The sequence below is a fragment of the Trematomus bernacchii genome, unplaced genomic scaffold (genome assembly GCF_902827165.1).
Source record: "Trematomus bernacchii unplaced genomic scaffold, fTreBer1.1, whole genome shotgun sequence".
Classification (NCBI taxonomy): domain Eukaryota; kingdom Metazoa; phylum Chordata; class Actinopteri; order Perciformes; family Nototheniidae; genus Trematomus; species Trematomus bernacchii.
The window spans coordinates 2888168-2912868 of NW_022988050.1; the positions used below are offsets into that span (position 1 = coordinate 2888168).

The window sequence follows — 24701 nt, forward strand, 5'->3', positions numbered from 1 at the left end:
TTCCATATATGTGCCTTGGTATCACTCCGCCACATTGCAAACATACAGTAAATAAAGAAATCCCCCGGATTAACTCATGTTTTCGGAAATTATATATACATTTGTTTTATGTTACTTCGTTTTAAAGTTATTTCTTGTTTTCGGTCTTCATTTTTTAGTAACATTTACATTGTAGGGACTATTTTGTTTACGAATCGGCGGAACGATCTCCCTTCAGTAAAGGCAATCTTTTTTGAAAAGGTTTGAAATCCCGCGCGAAGGATTCTGATTGGTTGAAAAGTCACAACTCGGTTATAGGGCGGGGGCGGGGTATAATAGAGCCCAGATAGACCAATCACTGGGCTACTTCCTGAAAGCAAGGTTTGGCATATCCAATGTTGTCCTTAGATATATATTTATACAATTTAAAGTCCCGGATTATTTTTATTTAACCCTTCTGTTGTGTTCGAAAACTGTTACCGTTCATGGTGTTCGCGGGTCAATTTTGACCCATGATTGGGCAGAGTGATGGGAGACCAGGTGCATGTTGCGGATTGCAGAATAATTATTGTTACAGGATGAAGGGGGTGGGGTGCAAGCATCCATGGTGGGGGTGGGGTGGGGCTGGGGTGTCTAAAGTCAAAGATGAACCTTGATTGGGCCACATTTGACCCCGAGTGACCCACAACAATGCAGCTGGGACTTCCCAGACCCGAACACCAAATTATACACTTTTTTTTTTAGAGATGTTCAGACTTGGCTAAAATTGCCAAAATCAGTTTTGTAGTGTTTATATAGCTGTTGTGAAGGATATCATGAAGCCTTGTTCCGATACAAAAAACTAGAGGGTAGTTATTAGTTATAACTTGAAACGGGTCACGGGACGGGAGACCCGAACACAACATAAGGGAACATTTACAGAATTAAAACATGGAGAGCTTCTTCTGCACACTGCCCCGTATCAGAATAGTATAGTCTATTGTAAGTTATATTACTAAATGTAAATTATTGATGCATTAATAAAGTATGTTCGTCCCTGTAATGTTGCAGCAGGCAAAGAACACAACACACACACACAAATACATATATCTTTTTTCTCACACTGTATAAACGGCTGTGTAGCTTGTGAATTGCTCCAAGGCATTAACAATTGATTGCAACTATAATTTATGATTTAAAATGGCTTTATAGCTAAGATTACCCAGGTTTAAAATCAGAATAAGTCGGACAACACATAATGGGAGAAAAACATCTTCTGGCTCATAATTCTGTGCAAAGCATGCAGCCTGTTTCAGGGTCAATAGGTCATTCTAGACAGAGGTTGTTAGATTAGTGCCATCTTTTTTGTGAGTAATCCATTATAGGCCTAAAGGCAAGTATAGATTAGTCGGTCTGGGCCTAGTCCACACCATCAATCAAAATTACTCTGGGATGTTTCTTTTAGCTTCCTCTTGACAAGAACTTCAATTATGAACATATTCAGAAAGTAATAACAATATACATATAGTAGGGCTTAACCTCGTACAATAATCTGTTAATCTAGAGCCTGGTTCAGGATGTAAAACGTTTCTTATGTCACTTCTTAAAATGCATTTAATCTACTTTTACTAAAGAGTGTGTAAATTGAGCTCGAATGGCAAAACAGGATAATTGCAATAACTATAAAAGAAAGGGACAGTACACAATACAGTTGGCAAACGCTTTACAGTATTTAATTGAGCATGTGTGTGTTTTACTGCATATTAATTAAACTTTCAAATGAAGGATGCATGATTTCTGACTCAAAATGTACACATTTTTTACTTGATATTAAGAACAATCATTGTCTGTTATTTATAACGTGAGTGATGATGTGAAAGGTGTAATGCTTTATTTAATTATCAAGAGGGAGCTGTTTACTCTTGTTAGCTGTATAGCTGCTATACAAGATAAGAAGCTCAAAGGTTTCAAGAAAGTGTTAACAAAGTTGATGACTGCCTCTTCATTTTATCTTAATCGATGCTTATGATGCATGAAAACCTACAGTAGCAGAGAATGAAAATAATTACACACAGGAACAACACACACATTTAATATTAAATGTTGGTTTTATTTTAATCTTTTTTTTTTGTCGTTTTGTTTTTTTCCAAAGTCGCTTGATAATCTTGACAAAATTGCAACATATTCCATATTTCTCAAACTGACGGTGTGTCTGTTGCTATTCCAGATTAGCTGTGGAGGGAAAAGTTGTGCGCTGTTCTGGACAGGTGAAGTCCTAAATGATGAAAGCAGCTTTGACCGTACAAATAAAAAGAACACGTGAACGACTCGGAGAGACTCCACACTGGCATCCTATGTCGTAACGTTGCAGGGTTGGGGGTAAGTGTCTCTCTGCACAGGTCCTGGTCTGCCAGGCCGAACAAAAAAAACGAGTGAAATAAAATTCAGGGGCTCAGTAGCAGACGTGTGTGTGTGCATCTGTGATAGGAGGGTTAGAGGGGGTGCAGCACAGAAACATAGAACAGGCCAAGCACACAAAATGATTCCTTCCTGAGACATTGGCGTGTGTACAGTAATGATGGTCTAGATGAAACGTGTGTTAACGGTGAAGGCGTTTTGGCGTAAAGTGAGTCACAGGGTGCGAGGTTGCTCTGGATCCGGCAAAAAAGTCACATACTCGTTTCTACCACAGGTTGCCAGGGGAACATTTGTGAGGACTTAGTTGACAAACATCACATTTGGGACCTTCACTTGCCTGACCGCTGAGGGAGCAGAGGCATCACTACAATCTATTATTTTCCCATCCACTACAGATTATTGATCCATTCAGAGGCTACTGAGAATCACTTGTGTTTAATACAGTGTGTATGTACACCATTCTTCACATTTGAACTCTCTTTGAAGCTGAGCTGCTGTGGCTCACTTGAACCTGGCCGGCTCCAAAGTGACGTCCGGCTCACCATTTTCAGAAAAACACCATTTCTTTCTGCTACACGGCCAAAAAAAAAAGCTATGCCCCGACTGGAGTGCTACTTTGTCAATCTACTGTATGTAAAACATCTTTTAAAAGTGAGAGGGGGGAGGTTTAAATTGTCTGTGAAAGCCACATCCTGAACAGCCAGTGATTGGTTAAGGGTCTGTCCAGTATTTAGTAGGACACAAAACATGAAAGAACTTCCTTCAGTAAAATGTGCTCAAAATGTATTTTCTTGCATCACAAACCTATAAACAAAACACATAAAAGGTATTCTTAAAAAAAAAAATCAGGTGAAGCCTAAAACTCTTCATAGTTTTAAAGAAATGAATACAGCTTATATACACAAACTCAAAGGCTACTTAAAATACACCTTAATAATGAATCTTCATTAATTTGATTTCTTGAAAGGACCTGTGACCATATCATACAACCAAGTTCATACAATCATTTTTTTTCCATTCTCTTGGAAGCAAAAAAAAGAAAAAAGGAAAAAGGAAAACAAATCCAACCTGGAATAGTAGGTGATATTCATTGCGACTTGTTTTCTGTGCACATTTGTGTGTGTGTGTGTGTGTGTGTGTTTGCATGTGTAGACTGGAGAGAAATTTCAACATCTTTTGCTTTTCCTTAATTAGAATAATGTACAAATGTGATAAAACTGAAAGGTCTCTCTCAATACTCTCGATGGGTATGAAAAGATTCAAACAGTGAAGGAGTACAACCATTTCTACTCTCAGAAAACATGTCGTCATTTCAACCTGCCATTCTGTTCCGGACGTGTCCATCACAATAACCTTTTTCTATATATATTTATATATCTTTTGTAAGAAATCTGTCTTTTTTAAGTTGGAAAAAGAGAAAAGACCCAGAGTCTTTGAGGAGGGGGGGTCTTTTGACAAGTCCCAAGCTTGCAGTCTGCCTCAGAGTTCAACAAAAAAAAGTGTCTGGTGTTCATCAAGTCAGTCTGAATGAATTGTCCTTGATCATATATCTGTCCCGCGTTGCCCCGCCCACTCTCGATTCCAATCAAAACTGATCGCCACTGCATCCGTTTCCATAAGTCTTTAGGAGAAAGGTGGAGAGGGGAGGAGCAGCAGTGGAGGAGAGAGTGGAGGGAGACGGGGGAGACGGGGGGGGAGTCTTCAGCAGTGTTTACGGTGTGGTCTCTCAGAGGCGTCCTGTCACCCCGGCCCGCCCCGGCCTCACCCCCCCTCACATCAGGACGGTGAGGAAAAGGCAGATCAGGAGGTGGGGGGGGGGGGGGGGGGGGGGGGTTTGTATCGTAAGGAGAGGAGGAGGTTGGCTCTGCTGGTGTTCAACAGTCAGGGTCCAGGCCCCCCCCCCCCTCCTTCACCCCTTCCTCTTAAGAACGCAGAGAACATCGTGACGGAAAATGAAAAAAAGGTGGGCCGCTTCTACGGCGATTGTGTGGCGGGACTGCTTTGGGCCGAGCTGGGGGACAGGCTGGGGCTGCAGGAGCCGGGGGGGGGCGCCGCTCGCCCGGCTGCTCGCCGCCGCGCTCTCCAGACCTTCCGAGTTCTCCAGCATCTCCTGGATGAGGGGGGGCATGGAGCCGGGGATCTCCATCTTCAGGGTGATGACTCGCTCGGCTCCTGCAGGGTGGGGGAGAGACGGGAAAATGTCAGACACCAAAGATCTTACAAAATGTTATAAAAAAAATTCTGACACAATTTTGATGACTCCAGCAATTTTGTATGACTCCAATATTCACTTGGTCATTTACAACAATCTCTGCAACTTATAGCTTATTGTAATTCTTTTTTTGACATGTATATAGTGGACTTTATCTGCATTACTTGTATCGCAACATAACCTGCAATATTTATTCTACTCAGCTTCTTCTTGCAGTATTTTTATAGTTTTTTAATGTGTTTTATTGTTTTACGTCTTATATATAATATGTTGCAATGTTGGAGGAGTCTTGGACTTAAGATTTTCATTGCCCTAACCACATTGTAGCTACTGTGCATATGACAATAAAGCCTTTGAATCTTGAATATGGCATGACATGGAGAAAAACAACCAAATCTAATGGATTAAATGTCATTTGATATCAACATTTTAAACAAGGTTTCAGCCTAACTGAACAATAATTGAATCAACTTCTTTTTCTAGCGTTATATGAACACACATGAACAGCAGTGACGGACCTTTAGCGCTGATGCTCCTCAGATCGGTGATCTTCATCAGCATCTTGGGGAACATGTGCGGTTTGTGGGGCCTCCTCCTCCTTACGTAAATCTTTAACGCCTCCAGTAGAGGCTCCTGCAGGACGTCCACCTTCTCGGCCTGTTCCAAGTCCTGACGATCTGTGGGGAAACACAAGAGTACAGATACTGTCATGATCACAGTCATCCACTAGGTGGTGCTCAAAGACAGAGCCCAGCATACTGCTATTTCACCCAGAGACAAAGTCCAGGGTCCTAAACTGATGATGTCACAGACTGTCAATTGGTACAGAGAATGTGCAATAGGTTTTGAGGAGATGTGCCGTACCTCCACAGAGCAAACAGATGGCGCTGAGCAGCCCCGTCTCTGCGTCGTCCATCTCCAGAGGAAGGAGCTGGTTGGCAAAGGCAAAAACCAGGTCGGTGAGAGGGCCGAAACCTGCGTTGTGCATCTGGGTTCGATTTAGCGTGAGTCCATCTGAGAAAGTCATGGTGTCCTGCTCTGGAGTGTAGCGCGTACAGATCCGGAGTATCTGTGGAAAACAGAGAGAGAATTGGTTAGAAATGACAACAAACACTTCTGTTTTGTGAACATATTTTTAATAGAATGCTGGGGATGGTTTCCTACCAGGATGTCCAGACAGGCGGCCTTTAGCAGAGTGATCTGGTCGGCGATGGTGAGCGTTGTGAAGCCGGGCAGCTGCTTAGCAAACTCCACCGTCTTTATGATGCACTTGGTGGAGAGTTCACTGAACTTGTCCCACAGGTTTACGTCCAGAGATACACGTCGTTCTGAGCTGTTACTCTGGAAGGTTGGGGAGAGGGGAGGAACATGTTTTTAGATACTTCCAGTACAGGTGACAATACACTACAGCTAATCAAGGTGAAGCACACAGGTACACATGGAGTGTAGTGGTACTGACCGTAGTGTATTTGCCCAGCTGGCACAGCGAGGGAAACGTTTCCTTGTGTGCCTTTCGAACCCGTTCGATCATCCTCTCCGTTTCAGGACTGAGCACGTAGATCTCCATGCACTCCGGCTTCTTGTCATCCTTCTTCTTTTTGTTCCGATCGTTCCTCACTGCTACAGGGGGGACACAAGAGGACATGATGATTACTATGTGGAAATCAAACACAAACATCAGCTCTTGACAAGTGTAAATATCTAAACTTAAATAAAGAGGTTCATACGTTTTTTTTTTTAGCTACAACTAAAGAACATCAATGATATAGAAAATAACTATGAGTGACGCACGATACAAAAGTAAGTTCCAACTTTTTATGATTGTTTAAGGACTATTGAATTCAAAAATGGGGGAAAATATGGAGAATTTCTGCTTTTTTCTTTTCTATATCATACCTTTGAGTTGGAAACTGACAAAACAGAAGATTTAAATGCATCCGTAATCATCAGAATAATCAAAAACTACAACAATAGTTGGTTGCACACCTCATACATGCGGTCTTCATCTGCTAATTATCAAATATGTTCTTGTCTGAAAAGGTATTGTTACGTGCTAACAACCACACTGGCTTTATGTCCCGCACAGAAACTAGCACAAGGTAAACTGAGATCAGAGGCAGAGTCCTCAGCAGGAGAGGAAGCAAACGGCCTCTCTTATCCTGCACGGCAAGATAAATGTTGTGAGACAGCTCCATCGCAATAGGGCTATTGGAAAAAAAACCTTGAAATAATCCAATGTGGTGTTGCCTCTGGGCGATCAGGCTGAGAATAGTGTGCTCACCCCAAATGACAAAAAACACTAGGCGGGGTGTTTAGCATTGGAATCCCATTACAGCCTCCATCCATTTCTCCTATCCAGACTGGGGTGCAGTTTAGCTATGTCAGGGCTGTGTGTGTGTGTGTGTGTGTGTGTGTGTGTGTGTGTGTGTGTGTGTGTGTGTGTGTGTGTGTGTGTGTGTGTGTGTGTGTGTGTGTGTGTGTGTGTGTGTGTGTGTGTGTGTGTGTGTGTGTGTGTGTGTGTGTGTGTGTGTGTGTGTGTGTGTGTTGAGGGTGGGGGTGGGATGGGTGAGACGGGGTGCTAGTTGATAAATAGTGGTGGGGGATGGAGCCATCCATAAGGCTGACAAATTGCCACAGCTTTCATTAGGGGTCCCGGCTAATCTAATAACATAATATGACAAATATCCTGCCTCTAATGGTTTTAAAAGGGCTCGGCTCCACACCGGAAAAAACCTTCCAGCTCTTTCACTCTTCCTCTCACGTCTCTCTCTCTCTCTCTCTCTCTCTTGGTTATACAACACACGCTCTCTTTCCTACTCTCATTTCATTCTCACCGCCACACTATCCCCCCTTTTCCAAAATTGTATTTCTCGTGCATTAAATCATCCCACTTTCCTAAACTCATCACTATCAGCCCTCGCATCTCTAACTCCCCTGGAGGTACCTGAATCTCCCCCTAGCAGCTGACCTGAGATCAGATTTTCCTTGTCTTAATCCTAACCTTGACCATTAAGGGTGAGAGCGCTCGGGCTGATGGGAGATCAGTGTCTGTGACAGAGGGGCATGGCCCAGGGCCAGCGAGGGATGCACCACTCGGCGCTGCTGCACATCCATCAGCCCGCAGACAGGCCTCCCTGCCTGGGAGGACATGAAGGGAAGGAGGGGGGCGGGGGCTGGAAGTCTGATGCTGCAGACTGTTATTGCTAAGCACTGCTCACCACAACAAGAAAAGAAGAAGACCCCGCTGTGCAGATGTATTAATGGCAACCGTGTGGTATAGTGTAGCCCAAAAATACATGTTTATATGCAGCAGGAAACAGTGTGGTAAAGTGACACAAAACCCAATTTTATACGTTAAAGTGGTATTTTTATGACCTATGAATGAAAACAAGCAAAATAAATAAATAAAATGCTTCCTTTTACTTTTATGAGCTAATTATGTCTTAGTTAATGAAGGAACTCCCTCTTAGGCAACACTCAGCTTTTGAGTCCAGTCCCATAAAACTATAGTGCTCTGAAGATATTTGGGCCAGCCCCGCTTGTGGTGCTGATAGTGAATCCTGTTTCCCCATGAGGGAAGGAGTGGGGGGGCTGCAACACAGTCGATGTCCAATTAATTCACAAATAAAAGTGGGGCATCCCTAGCGCCCAGACATTACCCGCGCTGACAAATTGGCAGCACAATCATAAGCCGCACAACACAATTTAATGAAGTCATTAAAGAACTATTAGGCACGACTGACGATCTGTCATGGCGAATTGCCACATGCAATAACTTGGGTTGGGGGGGGCGGGGGTGACTGCAGCGGGGGAGCGAAAATGAAAGAAATACTGCCTCCCATTTTTTTTTTTTTTTTTTATGATGTGTGTGTGAGTGTGGACCCGAATGTGCATTTGGTGTTTGTGTGCGTACTAACTTGGAGCAATGCATCTTTCAAAACGCATTATGGGAATATGAATGCTAATGGGGCAACTTGCATCCTGGATTGTTTGCGGTTACGTGTTCATAGCATAAAAATGATTTACAAGAGTCTGTGTGTAGCGCGTACAGAATACTGTGACAGCACACACACACTGCCATCACTCAATCACCCGTTCTCATAGTGGATTTCAGCTGCAGTGTGCAGTTAATGGACAATTTCTGTTAGTGCCTTTGTGCGTATGTGTGTGTGTGTGTGTGTGCGTGTGCGTGTCTGTATACAAGACAGAGAGAGGTGGGCAGACAGGGATAATTCGTGTGAGGAAAATTAAAGCGCTGGCAGCTCGTCCATCACACAGATTAAATTCAATGGAAAGATAAAAATGTCAATGTTCCCCGTGCTCCTGCTGCTCGCAGCGCAGAGCCACCGTCGACAGTGATGAAACTTTCTCCCTCTCCCTGTCCTCCAGCTCCCTCCCCCCCCCCCCCCCCCCCTTCTGCTCTCTCAACTCTAGATTTTCATTCTCACTCGATACTCTCCCAGCCTTCATCTTCCTCTGCTATCCTTCCTGGCTGATGTTATCCTCCCCTAGTTCTCCATCATTCTTTGCTTCATCTTATTTTACTATTATTGCCTTTTTTTTCTATCGCTGAATAACACCTTCCTCGAGGAACATGTGGGAGACCGTTTTGTGAGGGGGGGGGGGGGGGGGGGGGATGATTAAGGGAGGGAGGTACCGAGCTACGGTGGCTGGTCTGAACTCACCGACATAAATTCAGTTTCAAGGATTGTGCTGAACCATAAGCTCTTTCCTTATACACAGCGGAAGAGTTCAAATACTGAGGAATGACGTTATTTTGGCAGAAATGCTTTTTAATATTCATATATACTCTAAATGCTGCTTAAAAATCCAGTCATGTCCAACCTGTAGCCTTTAAACAACGCTTATCCACTTATCAGAATATATGCTATAAACTGTTAGCATTTCAAGCTAAAGGGTGTTTTTTTTAACTTTTTAGGATTTAAAATGATTTAAATTTGATGATTGATTATTGAAAACTTTATTTTCTTTTATAATATATTGTACATCAATCTTAATTTCGACCATGAGTCTCTAATCACAACGAACTTTGGACTCCTGTCTATAAACTGTTAGCATTTCAAGCTAAATGGTGATTTTAACCTTGTAAGAGTCTAAAAATATATTTTGTTCCGAGTAGTTTAAAGAGTAAAAACGACCTGGTATGTAAAAATAAATGAATCAGGGGAAAGGGGCTGGCTACGAGCAAAGTATGCATTTAAAAAAAAATGGAAATCTAACAAACGTTATTTTTCCCTCATGATCAATATTGCGCTAACCTTCATTAAGAAGTCTCGGTCGTCTTTAACCACACACTGTCAGGTTGATGATAATGTGGCACCAGGCTTACAGGCGTTTCCCTTGTAACCCTCCACTTGCTCCTAACACCTCCCCCCCCCCCCCCCCCTTCTGATGCCGTCTTGCTTGGCATTGCCACCTGGCAGCAGGCCTGGCACTGTCGTCTGGAGCCGCCTGCCGACACACGCAAGGTCACCCAGGCACCCCCCCCCCGACACGAGCAGGGGGTCCACCTTCTGTGAGACTGAGAGTGTAGGGTGTCTAAGAGTTGCTGTCCGAGTGCATTCTTGTTTTTATTCATATCAGTTTGTGTTTGTCACTTTCCATGTGCATAATTTGTGCAGGAAATGATGCCCAAGCATGCATTTTTGGTGTGTGTGTGTGTTTTGTGTGTGTGTGGAGAGGCAGAGACTCCCTGCTGGCCCCAGATGGCCGGCCTCTCCTTCCTCACTAGCCCTGACCAGTTTCATTAGACAAAGTCATCGCCGAGGACACGGAGACAAGCAATCGACACACTGCACAAAATGACGAAACCAGAAAAAGAGATCGCAGATAAACCAAAAGCAACTGAGCAAAGATGGCTGGAAATATATCCGATAATAGTTATTCACTCCTCTATTCCATTCAGAAAACCAATTTGAGCTGTTTTGAGCTGTTACGCATTCACCACTAGATGGCTCTCCAACTCCAATTTTCTCCCCTGTTGTGAGCTTTTGTGAGTGTAGAAAAAGATGGCTGCTGTGATCCGTCTAACCATGATTAATGGCCCCATTCAAAGGTAAGGAGCTCAGAGGATAACTTCTTTTACTGTAAGCCACAGTGCTGTGGCATGGGGAGCGCTCTCTGCTCTCACTGTAGCAGAAAGAGGAGGTAAATAGCGGCGGGAAGACAGGAGGCGGAGAGGGATGGAGCTATGGAGGCTGTCTGCATGTGCTTATTATCAATATATGTAGTATAACTAATCACTTACCAGTATTGATGTGTACAAACGTGTCTGCACACACAATCTGGTATAAAAAGGATGGTGTGTGTTGATGTCATGTGATGGGGCCTCTGTGAGTTCTGTGCGGTCACACCTCTTCCAATTACTTTATCAAGTCTGACTGCCTGCGTGTATGTGTGTGTGTGTGTGTTTGAGAGTGTGTGTATGTGTGTGTGTGTGTGTGTGTGTTCACACAGCCCCCGGGGTGCAATGATGGGAGCAGACGCCTGCTCTTTCACTCTCGGCAGGTGAGAACATATTCATCACTGAGGCCTGCCAAGCCTGGCGACACCCTGACTGTTATTGCCAGGCTGCATCACGGCTGCCCTTTGTCTGGCTTTTACAGTGGATATACTCGTCAAAGTATGAAAAGAAACAAGCGACTAAAAGCATCAGTGTGTGAGGAAATAGTAACAGCTTTGATTTCACTCCGACTTTGTTTCTGTAAACAACAAAAGGTCAGAGTATTCTTAGAAAATAGATAAAAACCAACAGGACGGGGTTTTTAATAAATAATAAATCAACAGTCACACACAGGACCGCCCCCAAAGCTGATATGTGTTTGCATTATGTAATGTTATGGTAGTGGAACAAATGTCAACAAAAGCTGCGGCTTAAGACTTCATTCAGTGGTAACAATTAAGCGAACCCCTCTGGGATTAAAACAACCACGATGAGATCTGTGCTCGACCCTTACAGCCATGTGGGAGGAGCAAGGGGGTTCTGGGTAAAAACAGTGTTAATACTCACACTCCTTCGACATCCCGACTTCCAGGCACTTCTGCAGCCGACAGTACTGGCAGCGGTTGCGGGTGACTTTGTTGATGATGCAGTTCTTCTCCCGGTGACAAGTGTACACCATGTTCTTCTGGATGCTTCTCCGGAAGAAGCCCTGCGAGACAAAAAAAGACGGAGGTGAGACGAGGAGAGAGGACAGGTGTTTGGCGGCTGGCAGAAGAAGTGTGAGGGCAAAAGTAAATAGAGCAGATAAACAGCCAAATGAAATGTGATTTTCCTGTTGTGTGTGTTGCTATGTACTCATTCTTTCATTCTGTGCTTAATGCAAACTCTTCCCTCATATGTTGCTCATGTACACAATGTTCCTTTCCATCCTGTTCTTTAGAAAAACACTCACTTACTTGCAAGGTTAAAAGATGGATATTAAAATGGCTGTGCAGAAGGGCAACAGCAATTAAATGGCAAATAAACTCAAACAGTCGAGTCCTTCAAAGGCTTATTGCGTTACATAATGTGGACGGAGACTAATAGTCAGTAAACATCTCATGAGGTCGCCCACCTGCTTAGTGACGGACACCACTGATAATATTATTATTTTTTTTTTTGCCTTTATTTAACCAGGTTAAAAAATCCCATTGAGATCAACGATCTCTTTTTCAAGGGAGACCTGCGGTACATTAGTTACACATATAAAAACAAACAGAAAACAAAAGGACATCACAACATAATTACAGGGGTATACATTAGCAACCTATTTACATTTACAGGTATCCAATAACATTTCATCCAGCCGTGCTTTAAAACGATGCAAGGGAATCAAAATGCTCAGTTTCAATATTTTTTGCATTTTGGAGATGTTTCAGGTCCAAAGGGCTTTTTTTGGGCAAAACACACAGGGTTACTCGGTGCCATATAAACTTGGCCTAGTTTACACAGCCAGAAATAAGAGACTCTATATCCAGGCCAAGCACAGAGAGAAAGAGAGAACATAGCGTTCAAAACAGGAATCCCTCTTTTCCCTTATTTCCCTTTTCAATCCGAGAGGATCAAAGAAAACTGAAAAATTATACGGAGCTCATCGCTGGTCGCTGAGCTGAAATGAGAGATCTTTGGGGAGGCTAGCTTTGTTTTGATTGCACAAAAGCAAGAGAGCAAAGTACCCCTGATAGATAAGATAAAAAGACATACCATGCAACCCCAATAAATCAATGTTCACCTCTGTGACCTCAGCGTGTCAAAATGGAAAAAAAGGTTAATGCAAATCTACTGAGTACTCAGCAAAGCATGGCTCGGAAAATACAGGTCAATACGAGTATCGATGGGACACAGTGGGGTATGTTTTTGGGTGGGTGGGGCTAGCTAGTAAGAGAGGGAGGTGGGGCGGAGTTGCCAGGGAGCCCCATCCCATGCCAAGGGATTAGCTCTGCTAGCCGACAGATGGCTGGTGGACCTAAGCCCGCAATTTGTCCCTCCCGGATCACCGGCCCCTCCTCACATCTCTGTCCACCGCCGCGCAGTGGAAGTGATTGCGATGAACCAAGAGGAGGAAATGTGTACGGTTTGTCATGTATCTGTTCTATAGTTTCGATTACACTTCCAGCTGGTAGAGGCAATCCTCAGAGGGTCACATCAGCTAACCCTTGTCCGGATTTCATCAAGGCCTACAGCTTCTTTGCACGTAAAAAAAAACGCCCTGCTTTTCACGCATCATTTCTAGCCTAGGAATAAAAGGTTTGGTACCTCCTTCTCTGACCTGTGATGAATCAACGGCAAAGTGGAGACAACAAAGCTCGTAGTTTGCCGCTAAGTCTCTGTGCTGATGCTGAGGGATACGTGCGTGGTCTTTGTGTGAGCCTGTGTGTGTGTTTATCATGTCCCCTTTGATCCGCCGTTGCCCTGACCCTGACCCCGGTGTCACAGGGTATTGACCCGCTCCCCCCTCCCGCACCACGAGGCTCAGGTGCCCTCTCGCAGCCCCTCCCTATTGGCTGCCGCTGCCGGCTCGTGGGCTAGTCGATTGTTCCTGCCCCTCCCCCCCCCCCTCTCCTCCTTTTAGGAGTCATTGCTTCCTGTGGCCCTTAAGCCTCTTTTTGTATCACCGCTTAATCCACCCGGCGACAAGAGCCCTCAGCGGGCCTGTCAGCCACCCTGCAGCGCTCAAAGGAGATGAGAGCCTCAAGAAAAGGGGGACAGGGAGAGGGGGGGGGGATGAAAAAGAGAGGTGAACGGCAACAGTACACACATGATTGCGTGTGTCATGTGCTCTCAAATTCACGCCCGTCTACCTGGTTTGCATTATGGGCCTCGTGCCTTTTATGAGTACTTTGCATGTGTGAGGAAATGCTTTATTAAGAGGCAAGAAAGGGGGGCGAAGAGGGGTTGGCGAGTTCACAGGGAAGCACAGGAATCCTCTCTTACGTGACTTTCACACTGTGCCCAGATTAAGAGTGCGTTCCCAGCCTCCCGCTGCGTGCATGCATGAGTGTGCGCCTCTATTAGGAAGCAGCTATGGCTACAGCCCGCACATTAGCAAAGACTGATGCTGGAAAACGCAGCAAATAGCCCACATTCTCGCTAGAAGCGGCGGTTGGGGGATTTCGGAAATATGGTCGCTTCTCTCGCATCGCAGGAAGAAAGATGGCCTGCTGCGCGCCGCGTGCCTTCAAGACAAAAACATAAACATGAGGGGGCGGGCATGCATATTTAATGTTAAAGTGTTAATATCTGGAGGGGGAAAGAAGTGCAATGCCGGTGAGTATACGCAGGCGGCAGAACTTAAACAACAAACGAACGAGCTGCTGTCTCCAAGTAGCAGAGCGCAACTTCCCCCTCCTGTTTCCTCTGTTCGCTGCAGCCCCCAGGAAATGCCTTTGTAGTTTGGCACGCAGCAGCAAAGCCGGCGCTGCTAACCCCCGATTTACCCCAGTCTCAGATGAGACATTCATATACATTCACATGCCTGTACTGTTGAATTATTAAGTACGCTGTGCCAAGTCATCTCCTCTGAAGTCAGATATAGAGAAGGCATCCTGAATTTTTCAAATTAGCACTGCGGCTGTTCAGTGGGCGGACAGAAGGTTCATGGACAGGGGACGAGCTGCTGACGCTAGCTAGCTGTTAAACAGGGGATATTTTTGTAGTTTAGCCAACATTCCTAATGATTATAATAGCACTAACGGACTGAATTATTGCGTTTAATCCTGGATTAGAGTTTAAACCTTCCAGGGCGCAGAGAGCATGTCATCAACTGGTGATAGAACTTCTCAATCAAGTTGTGTGTCATTCTTATAAAACAGTGTCTGAATTAAGACAGCCCTATCCGTAATGGACAAAGCCCGAAAAAGCTAATTACAGTGTCAATTGTGAGTACATTTCTGAGCCGTCAGAGAGAACAATGCGGTGATCAGGAAGGACAAACACCTAATTACTCAAGTTTACAGCTTCTCTTTTGTTTACACTCCTCCAATGTTTATCACACTGTGGCAGAGTTTTTACCTACCAATAACAAGTGTTATATTGTGTTTTAAACGCCTCATTTGTCTTTCATAGACCTTACTCACAAAACGTTACATAAAGGTGTTAGTGACCAATGGCTACTACAACCTCTGCTTGAGGTGACATGAGGACGATTTAACACCGACACTAACCGCATAACAGATTTCATGCTTCTATATTAGTCTAACACATACAGGTGGCTATTAGACAATGTTGAGCACTGTCAAGGGGAAACAATAAAAGCACCTTGGGGCTTAAATAACTTCTGCACACCTTTTGAAATCAAAATGAATGCTTTTAAAAAACATGTAAGCACCTGAAATAAAAAACTTTCAAAAAAGTAAGGTTTCCCACGGCCACATTTCCTGCCTGTGCCTGTTTTGAAACACGAGTTAAGAAACACAACTTTGAAATCAGATTACGTTGGAAAGTTTCATCACAAATCATGATGACACTGATTTATCTAGTGTCGATAGGGAGGGTTAGATTTCCAGTAACCTGATCAAAACTGAGTATGGAATTTTATGCAAAAATAAGGTTGATAGGAATGTATTTTTTAAAACAAGATATCAGAAATCTAGAGGATATCATTAGCAGATATTTAAAGAATCCACAGGAGCTCATGGAGCAGAACAGCCAACAGCGGTTTGGCCGACCCTATAAAACAGCACAGTGGTCTGCTTTTACTAACTTAGTTAACTTTTTATAAGTCTCGCTTTGGGAGCAGGTTGAGTTTCATGGAGCTCAGTCAGAGGGTTTGTGTTAAAGGGTTAAGTGTTTGTCTGTATGAATCCTTGCTTTCCTGTGCCCTGGTCCCTTTGTGCATTCTTTACCCATTTCCCCTCCCCCTATGTGAGCTGACCGTCTTTTTTTTGGTGTCAATGAGTTCAACCGTGGCCCCTGTACCCCATCAGCCTAATCTGCTGCCCCTTCAACCATCCCCACTTCCCTCTTTATAGCTTTTTAATGCATCCCAGAGCACCGTCTGCTCTCTTTATCTCACTCAGAGCAATCTTTGTATCATTTTGTCTGCATTTCCACATCCTTTTTAAGTTCCTTCCTTTCCTTATTGTTTTTTTGTACACTGCTGCTGCCTTCTTTAGTAAGGTTTTTTCTCTCTGCTCTACCCCCTTTCCTTCTTGCACATATGGCAGCACACACCCCAGTATTGGCTGCACAGTCGATAAGTCAAAGGGTCTAGCAGGCACCTGTCACCCACAGCACCACCCTGCCTGCCTTCATCAAACCACTCCCTACTTCTGCTATACACAGTCTGTTGTTGGGAGAAAAACGATTTTTTTCAGTTTGGGTTAACACTCCTCAAATCCTATGTCTGTGAATTCAAGAATGCATGATCGCTATGCAAAAGACAAAACAAGATGGTTTACTCTTTTACTAAAGTATTTATCCATCTATCTATCTATCTATCTAAAATATTGACTTTGTGGATGTATGAGATTCACACCTGGCTGTTGGATTACATTAGATTCCACACTTTATCCCTTCAAGTTACACAACTCTGGCTCTGCGCCTTGGGAGAAGCGAGATAAAGACAATTGTGTGCTCATTCTAGCAGGAAAGCATGCACGCAGCAACTATCAACTGATAACGGAGCAGATGGGGGGGGGGTATAAGGCCTCTTCAGACCCTGTATAACATGGCTGTATTGATACCATGTGGACACGTAAGCAGAGTTGATACGACCGAACCTACAAGGCGGACAGAGTCTCACATACTGTCCGTACTAGACGCCATCATAATCTCTTTACAATGTGCCATAGGTTGTGAAAGAGGCATGTTAACCAGGTCATATTGATCATTAGCTAACTTGATAACGAAGTCACATTCGTATCTATCGTTTCTTATTCTTATGCACACCCTGCTGTTTAAACATCATATGTAATATTAGTTTTATCATGCAGCACATCATGCACTTTTTTCTGAGACAGGAATTTTTGTTACGTTTCTCAAAAAGAATGTTACGCTAGTTTTGATCTCATATGTTTGTTTGTATGTATAGTTTCTTAATATGTAGGTGTGGAGAGCTGAGCGCAGTGCAACTGCCCGTTATACTGTACATATGACAATAAAATATCTTCAATCTTGAATCAAATTATGAAGTTTTGACCCAACATTAAATTCCAGCGTTAAACCTCGAAAAACCCCAAAAGGATGTGAAATACTCAAAATGACGTGCCTTATCATTTTCATCATCTGAGTTTAGCCTGTGAAGTTTCCCCCCCCCCCACCCTTATAAATCACACGAAGGTTACAGGATTGACGAAACATCTTGCTTGCTTGGCAGATTCACAGGAAGGCCGGAGTCTCACCTTGCAGCCTTCACAGGCGCTGACACCATAGTGGTACCCTGAGGACTTGTCCTGGCACACAAAGCAGGGCTTGTAGATGCGGGGCGGCGGCGGCGGCGAGGGCGGGCTTGGCACTATCTCTTCTGAGCTGGTACTCTGGGTCTCTATCGCTGTGGAGAGGAAAGAGCAACAAGAAAGAGAGGGGGGGGTGGGGGTTAGTGAACACTATCAGATGGAGCGCTGACAGACACGAGGCCTTAATCGATATCAGTTGGACAAACACAGAATCGCACACACACACAGATCTTAAACAACTCGGACTGCTGACAACATCCAATACAAATCACCAGGAGGGGGACTTAATGGATTTGTGTTTAAAGATACAAAAACTGCAACGGGCAAGGACAACTTTTGGGTTTTTAGATGTGCCAGGAATGACTTAGAACAAACACACACTCATCAAAACAGCGATAATACAATCTCTGCAGACGTTTTTTGTAATTGACTGCTTAAATGATGTCTTGTGTGTACGAGTGTTACATCGAGGGTCCAAAGACAGGTTTCTCCTCTTATACACGCCATTGTGCTTTCATGTATTTATAAATTGTGCAGTTTTTGAAGTAGGGATGCTTGAAAATATTAAAGTATAAAACATACACGGCAAATAAACAGCAAGAAATACTGGCTTCTTAACGTACAAGGTGATGTCTGTTAAAGAAGATTACACAGATAGTATTTCAAAAGAAAAGAATAATCATTATATTTAAGAGGCTGAAACAACGTGTCAATTTATCGACAGAAAAGCATGTGCTCTTCTGCAGGGCTAAGCATAATTATCACTGCTTCTGACCGAGAAAGACATATCTTTGTTTACTCTCCCCGACCGAACACACACACCTCAGTCCCTCTTATTCAATATCCAGTAAACAGAGAGAGGCCGCTCCGTCTTCATCCAATAAGCACTAATATGACAACCCGAACAACATGCAGGCTCCTGTATTCTGTGGGCTTGTGCATAGTAAACAAAGGCAGTCCAGGATTGTGGGGAAGTCACCTGCTGTTTGCCTCGTGTAATATGTATTGGACTTTGACCTCAATATCCTGTGTGTTACAAAACAAAGCTCTTTAATCAAACATAAAAACACACAGTCACAGCGGTGACCTGCACCCTGGGGCCTATGGCTGACTAAATAAGTATATAATCCCTTTTTTTGAACGGTGGATTTATGAGCTAGCATGTGTGTCCCAATTGCATGGAGTTTTGTAATGTTAGAATTCCTGAGTTTAGATATCCAAACAAAGTTAAACCTTCCATTTTTTTCCATTAAAACGCACCATTGTTGTTGGCTGTCACACAGACTCAAGAGCTTACAGTGCAAACATTACATTTTGACGCTTTTATCCAAAGCGACTGGCAATAGGTGCATTCAATTATAAGGATACAAACTCCAAAAAAAGCAAGAATTCCTTAAGTAAATTAGCTTAAAATAAGACAAACCTTCCTAAGTGCTACAAACAGATTGTAGGTGCAGTCTAAACGTGTGTTTTCAGTCTGTGATGTAAGATGTGTTGACTACTTTCTGCTTCACTGATTTCAATTGAGAGTTGGGGAGTTCCACTTATTCAGAGCGACGATAACATTTTTGTATTGAGGGGAACTCTCAGGGAGAAGCAAGCTGATTGGCTGAAGCAGAGCGAAGTGCGTATGCTTGGGTGTATGATTTGACCATATCCTGGATGTAGGAAGAGCTAGGAAGTCCAGCTAGTGAGCTAAATCCTTCCACATACAGGGTTATATGTGGTCATCATTGCTCCACCCAGCATCATCAGCTCAACAGCAGAGGGATTGGGAAGGTTGACAAGCAGCTCAGCGTGTAAATAAGCCATCTATATTTAACAGATTGGGCTGGTTCAGCAGGCCGTAGTGCAGCTGGGAACACACACTCCATGTGACGGCACCGCGGGCAAACACTTCCTGACACTGCACACACACCTCTAATCGAGCTGCACACTGGGCAATATTAAGCCAGGATGAAGTTTTTCTACCACACACACACACACACACACTTTCCTATCCTTTTATAGTGCCTGTGTGCTGGTCTCAGCTTGCCAATCTCCCTGTGCATGCAGCAGATGGTGCAAGGGAAGATTACATTCAGAACAACCAAAATAAACCAACCTGATGCCCAGATATGTTCAAGGCTTCCTGGAAAAAATAACAGATACAAGCACGGTACACCAAAATCCAACCTCTGCAAAGCCTGCCTGTTATCTCTGCCCTCGGGAAAAACACACACAGCGTATTCAAGTGGGGTTTCAAGTGACGTGTGACAGTAAAGCTCCCGGTAATAAAGCTTGCATTGCAACACCTAACAGTGACACCTAATCAGAGCCGGGGATATTAAGACATTTCATTTATGGAGGCCCAGATGTCATGTGCCACTTTGACGCCAGCCACAACCTTTCATGATCTCGGTGTAAATAGGTCAATGTGGGTTAGAGGGTGAAACTTGGGACCACAGCCTGGAGTGACACACTTATTGAACAGAGATGCTTTTGTGAAGGAAATGTTTTTGACGGGAAGAAGGAAGGAAATGAAGTGAGGAAAGCAGGGAGGCACACAAAGACAGAAAACCACCCTGCGTTTGAGCAATAAATAAAGACACACAAACTGATGAAGTGAGACTCATCAAGTTCGTCTAACCCCTAGATTCCACCGGGTCCGTCTGCGCCGCGTTGCGGTTTTGGTCCGGCCTCCTCCGGCGTCATACCCTACCAGGCGCGTTTCAGAAGCATTTCAGAAGCGGAGCGTCTTGCCTGCCGGCTCGCAGTTTTTGTTGATTTGGGCATATTTCCTGGACAGGCTACTTTGTACAGACAAAGTTAATAATAACTGTAATATTCCAGTTATAAACGACATGAATCAAAGATGTGTTGCTGTATTTTAGTGGTAAAAAAATGCATTCATCATCATAATTATTCTATATATATATAATTTACACAGTGCCTGTAAACCAGAGGAGAACGCTGGCATTTCTCCTCCTACTTGAAAGACTACGGAGGGATAGGGTCTGCAAAATTTGTTTGTGTGTATGTATATATCTATATATATATATGCTCTGAAAGTTCCACTTCCTGCCTGCCCGACCTTATGTTACGGCTGCGCCGCGACAAAAATAGGATTCGATCCTAATTTTAGAGGAGCCCTGTGCCGAGCCGCTTCTGGGACGCTTCTGAGCCGTAACGCGCCGCGTGTGGTGGAATAACACCCATTGACTAGAGTGGCCGCGATCGCCGTGAGCACCGCGGCACGCCCGTAACGCGCCCGTAACGCGCCCGTAACGCGCCCGTAACGCGCCGCAGACGGACCCGGTGGAATCTAGGGGTTAGACACACACAGCTGTCAGGTTTTTACTTACAGCTCAGAAAACTACGAATAGGAATATTTTGAAACTAGGAAAGGAGTGATGCGATTGAGACGGGGTGTTGAAATGTTCTCTTAAACAAGAATTATACTATTTTCCAGCAGAGAGAGTTATGCATATGGCAGTAAGAAGACACAGTTATATTGCTGTGGTTAAAAAGGGAAAAATATGAGGTGATTTTGTGCAAAAGGTAGTGAAAAAGGGCATCTTCTGCATCGCATTGCCCTTTTGATTGGAGTCACTATGGGTCATGTTAGTTCATGCTACTTGGCCATGATGTCACCACACTCACATCAAACAAATTGAACTTAAACAGAGCAGCTCTTACGTAACATGGCATATTTTTCTCATTAGCAAAGAACCATTCAGAGTGTTCTGCGCTCTTCTGCCTCAGTTGATGCGGACCGATTACGGCCTTGCGTTATTAGTGTGGCCACGGAGCTATTCATCCATGTGAAAGCCTACTTCCGTAGAACGCATAGACACATATGTGCCACACACATTTACGTGTAAAATGGCACTCATGCCTACATATTTATAGGGCTTTCCCGGAGTCATTTAAAAAGCCTCAACGCTTGGACACACAGCGCGTAAACACACACACAGAATGCACAGTCTTAATGAGAGCACCCATGGAAATCTGGGACACGAGGACAAGAGTCTGTGAGGGGGCTGGCGACTGTAATTAAATACAATGGCTGGCTTCTGGAGCCCTGTCAGGCTGAGGCATGGAGCGAGACAATGGCAGGCCTGTGGACATCAGGGCAGAGGGGCTCGGCGGAGAGGACAGCGCTACTTAGCCCCTCAGCAGCCCTCGCCCGGGCACTATTCAACACCAGCCCGCATCCAAGCCCTGATCAACACCAACCATCATACAAGCCTGCCTATTGTGCGAAATCCACAAAATCATATGCGCAAACACTGGAAGAAGTGACTCACGCTGGCCTGGAGGGCTTCCTTCCATCTCCTTGCAACATATTAACACTGGGAATGTGTCTGGCAAAGGTTTTCGGGCCCTCAACCAGTGATGTTGAGTAACTAAGTAGATTTACTTTGTTTGAATTTAATCTTTATTTCAATTTTTGACTATTTGTTCTTCTACTATCTGCACCTTTACCAGCTTTGATAACACTTGATCATCAATAATAATCAAAACATATAATATATATTATTCTGAAATGGGCCAATCTGCAGAATAAGTAGTTTTGGTACTTTAAGTATATTTTGATGTCAATACTTGAGTAACATTTTGATTGCAGGACTCATACATGTAACAGAGTATTCCAACACTCTGGTACTTCTACTTTGAGTACTTCTCCCACCTCTGCCCTCAACAGCCTGCAAAGACACCACGGTAACTAATACTCGAGATACAGCTAGAATATCATTCCTTTAGCGGAGGGAGGGGATCATGAAGAGACAATAACACACTAACACTACGCTGATAAATAACAAACATTGAGGAGTTACTGATAAGAAGTCTCCGGTTGGGAGGTGAAACACACATCACACGGACTCAAGGATCACCGCATTTCTTGTAAACCAAACATGAGGCTGCTTTGAAGACTGCAGCCTGGTATGTTGTCAGACCAGTCTGAGGAACACACAGCTGTCAGGTGAATCCAACGGAAACTAACCTGACAGCGCTAAGATGAAACATCAGGAGCCAATTTAGAGGAGGGTGTGTCAGGTAACATTTGACCATTGGCTCTGGCTGGAAACAAGCTTTTCCTGCTGATTCTCACACATTTAAAGCAATGGATGTATCAAATATCATGTTTTTAAAGTTGGTATTAATTGTTCTAAGCCAGGGGTGTCAAACTCATTTTGACAAATTTGACCTTGGGGCAGTAAAATCATAGCATAATAATAACCTATAAATAACGACAACTTAAAAGTGTTCCCTTTGTTTTAGTGCAAAAAGTACATTCTAAAAATGAATGAAATTACAAATTGAATTATTTTACATACATTTCCGAACCTCTATACAAACTAAAGTGGGAAATATTGCGGAAGAAGGTTAAGTTATCCCCCTGACTTGTTAATGTATACAAAATACACTAAAGTTGAGAAAATTGCCCTTTATGTCTCTGTCATTTTAACACTTTGCAAAGTCATCCCGTGGGCCGTATGTTTGACACCCCTATACACTGTTTAGACTCTAAACAGTGTATGAGTCGGCAACCAATCAACAGCATGCTTATCTGATGAAAACAATTCGGGATGGCCTACTCCTGGACTGAATGTACTGAGATCTCTCCTTTGATATTCACATATCAGACGAGTATAATAAACCCCCGTGCGCATGCGAGAATCCAGATATCTTAATAGCTTAATGCAGCGTTCTCCAACTCAGAGCCAAAGCACCGGTGATTTAATTAAGTTCAAGTGTGAGTGGTCTGTAATGCCGCTCTTCGGATTCACTTTGCATACATCATGAGCCACAAGTGCACTTAGAGAGAAGCCACGCCCACGCAGCCACATCCTCCATAAGAAGTCACACACAGCATGCCTGGACTTAAAACGGACAAATATGCACAAGGCTGAAATGAAATCTACTCTGATGATGAACTAACCGGAGCTGTAGTAGTGACATAAGATAGCCTGGCAAACATCAGCACTTCAAAGGCATCGAGACCACAGACCAAGACACATAGATAGACAGACACACACACACAAAACACACACACACACACACAGGCCCAACGGCTATTACCAAGCCTCCAGACTCTGCTGTCTTTGCCCAGTGGAGTTCTTGAGGTTCAGCTCTGGGTTAGTCCTCTGAGATTTGATTACCTTCATCCCCACTGGTTACTGAGCCCAGCTGTGAAGCATATTAATGAGATTTCACCATCATTAGGAGGAAGGTAACTACATTAGCAGGCTGGCTGGCCGGCTGCATTGTGGTAAAGAGAAGTGGAGAAAATGAGAGCCGAGCCGAGGAGGAGACGGAGCGCTTTGACAGCGTCTTCCACTTTGTTGTACCCTCCTCTATCACGGGCCATTGTGTTCCCATGGCTGCCATTAGGTTATTTGGACACACACACACACATGCTGGCCATGTGTCAGATACATGGAGGAACATATAGAGGTCCATTTGTCTTTCCATGCAGCGAGCGTACAGGAGAGGAGACACCGCACAGACCACCGTGCCACAGGCTGCCGCATTAGGGCCCACTTTGAAGTCTGCTTAAAATAATGAAGTAGGGTTGCCAATGGAACAGCCTCGGGGACGGGGGCCGCCTCGCAGAAACCCTTGGAGTTGTAGGCCAATGTATCATGCAAGTCCATAAAAACGACTGGCAGCAACTCAAGAGCTTTGATGTGCAGTGAAACAGAGCAACAAGTGAGCGGAGAGGTGCATCACTCATGCCTAATATTCAGACTTTTTCTTTTTCGTCAGGAATGTTGGGAAGCAGCAGAGAAACGATACACACACACACACACACACACACACGCGGGAATGCTTTGTCAGCACTATTCATTTGCTGGAGGGGGAAATGGAACTGTTTCCTTGCTTACAGGGAAATCCTGCCATTCTCTCACAAAGCGTCATAACAGCTCTGCGCTGAAAATGGATGGGGGCTCTGCTCTCCACCTTCACACCGATTACCGACAGCCAAGCCACGCACGCCATCTGAATATGAGCATCTACCATCACGCGCTACTGACAGCTGTGAGGAGAGCGACAGTGGGGTGTGTTTGTGTTCAAACACAAGAGTGTGAACAGTTATTGGAGGGGAGAGGGGGAGGAACCTGGCGGCAGGGCAGACAGCCATAAGTGAAAACACACACACACAGAGGAAGGAGAGCAGTGGAGGTTAACATGGGGCAGGGGGGCAGACAGCCAGCCTCACGCCTCCCGT

The 24701-nt window shown here is 44.2% G+C and overlaps 1 protein-coding gene across 1 annotated transcript in view; it reads right to left on the minus strand.

The window, feature by feature from the left end:
- Positions 1–2047: 2047 nt before the first annotated feature.
- Positions 2048–24701, minus strand: part of raraa (retinoic acid receptor, alpha a) — a 150198-nt gene continuing 127544 nt past the window's right edge. The window contains 8 exon segments of the mRNA XM_034119297.1: positions 2048–4422; positions 4424–4548; positions 5107–5265; positions 5453–5657; positions 5753–5929; positions 6048–6208; positions 11619–11760; positions 17432–17580. Coding sequence (XP_033975188.1) covers positions 4351–4422; positions 4424–4548; positions 5107–5265; positions 5453–5657; positions 5753–5929; positions 6048–6208; positions 11619–11760; positions 17432–17580 — 1190 coding nt within the window. The 3' untranslated portion in view covers positions 2048–4350.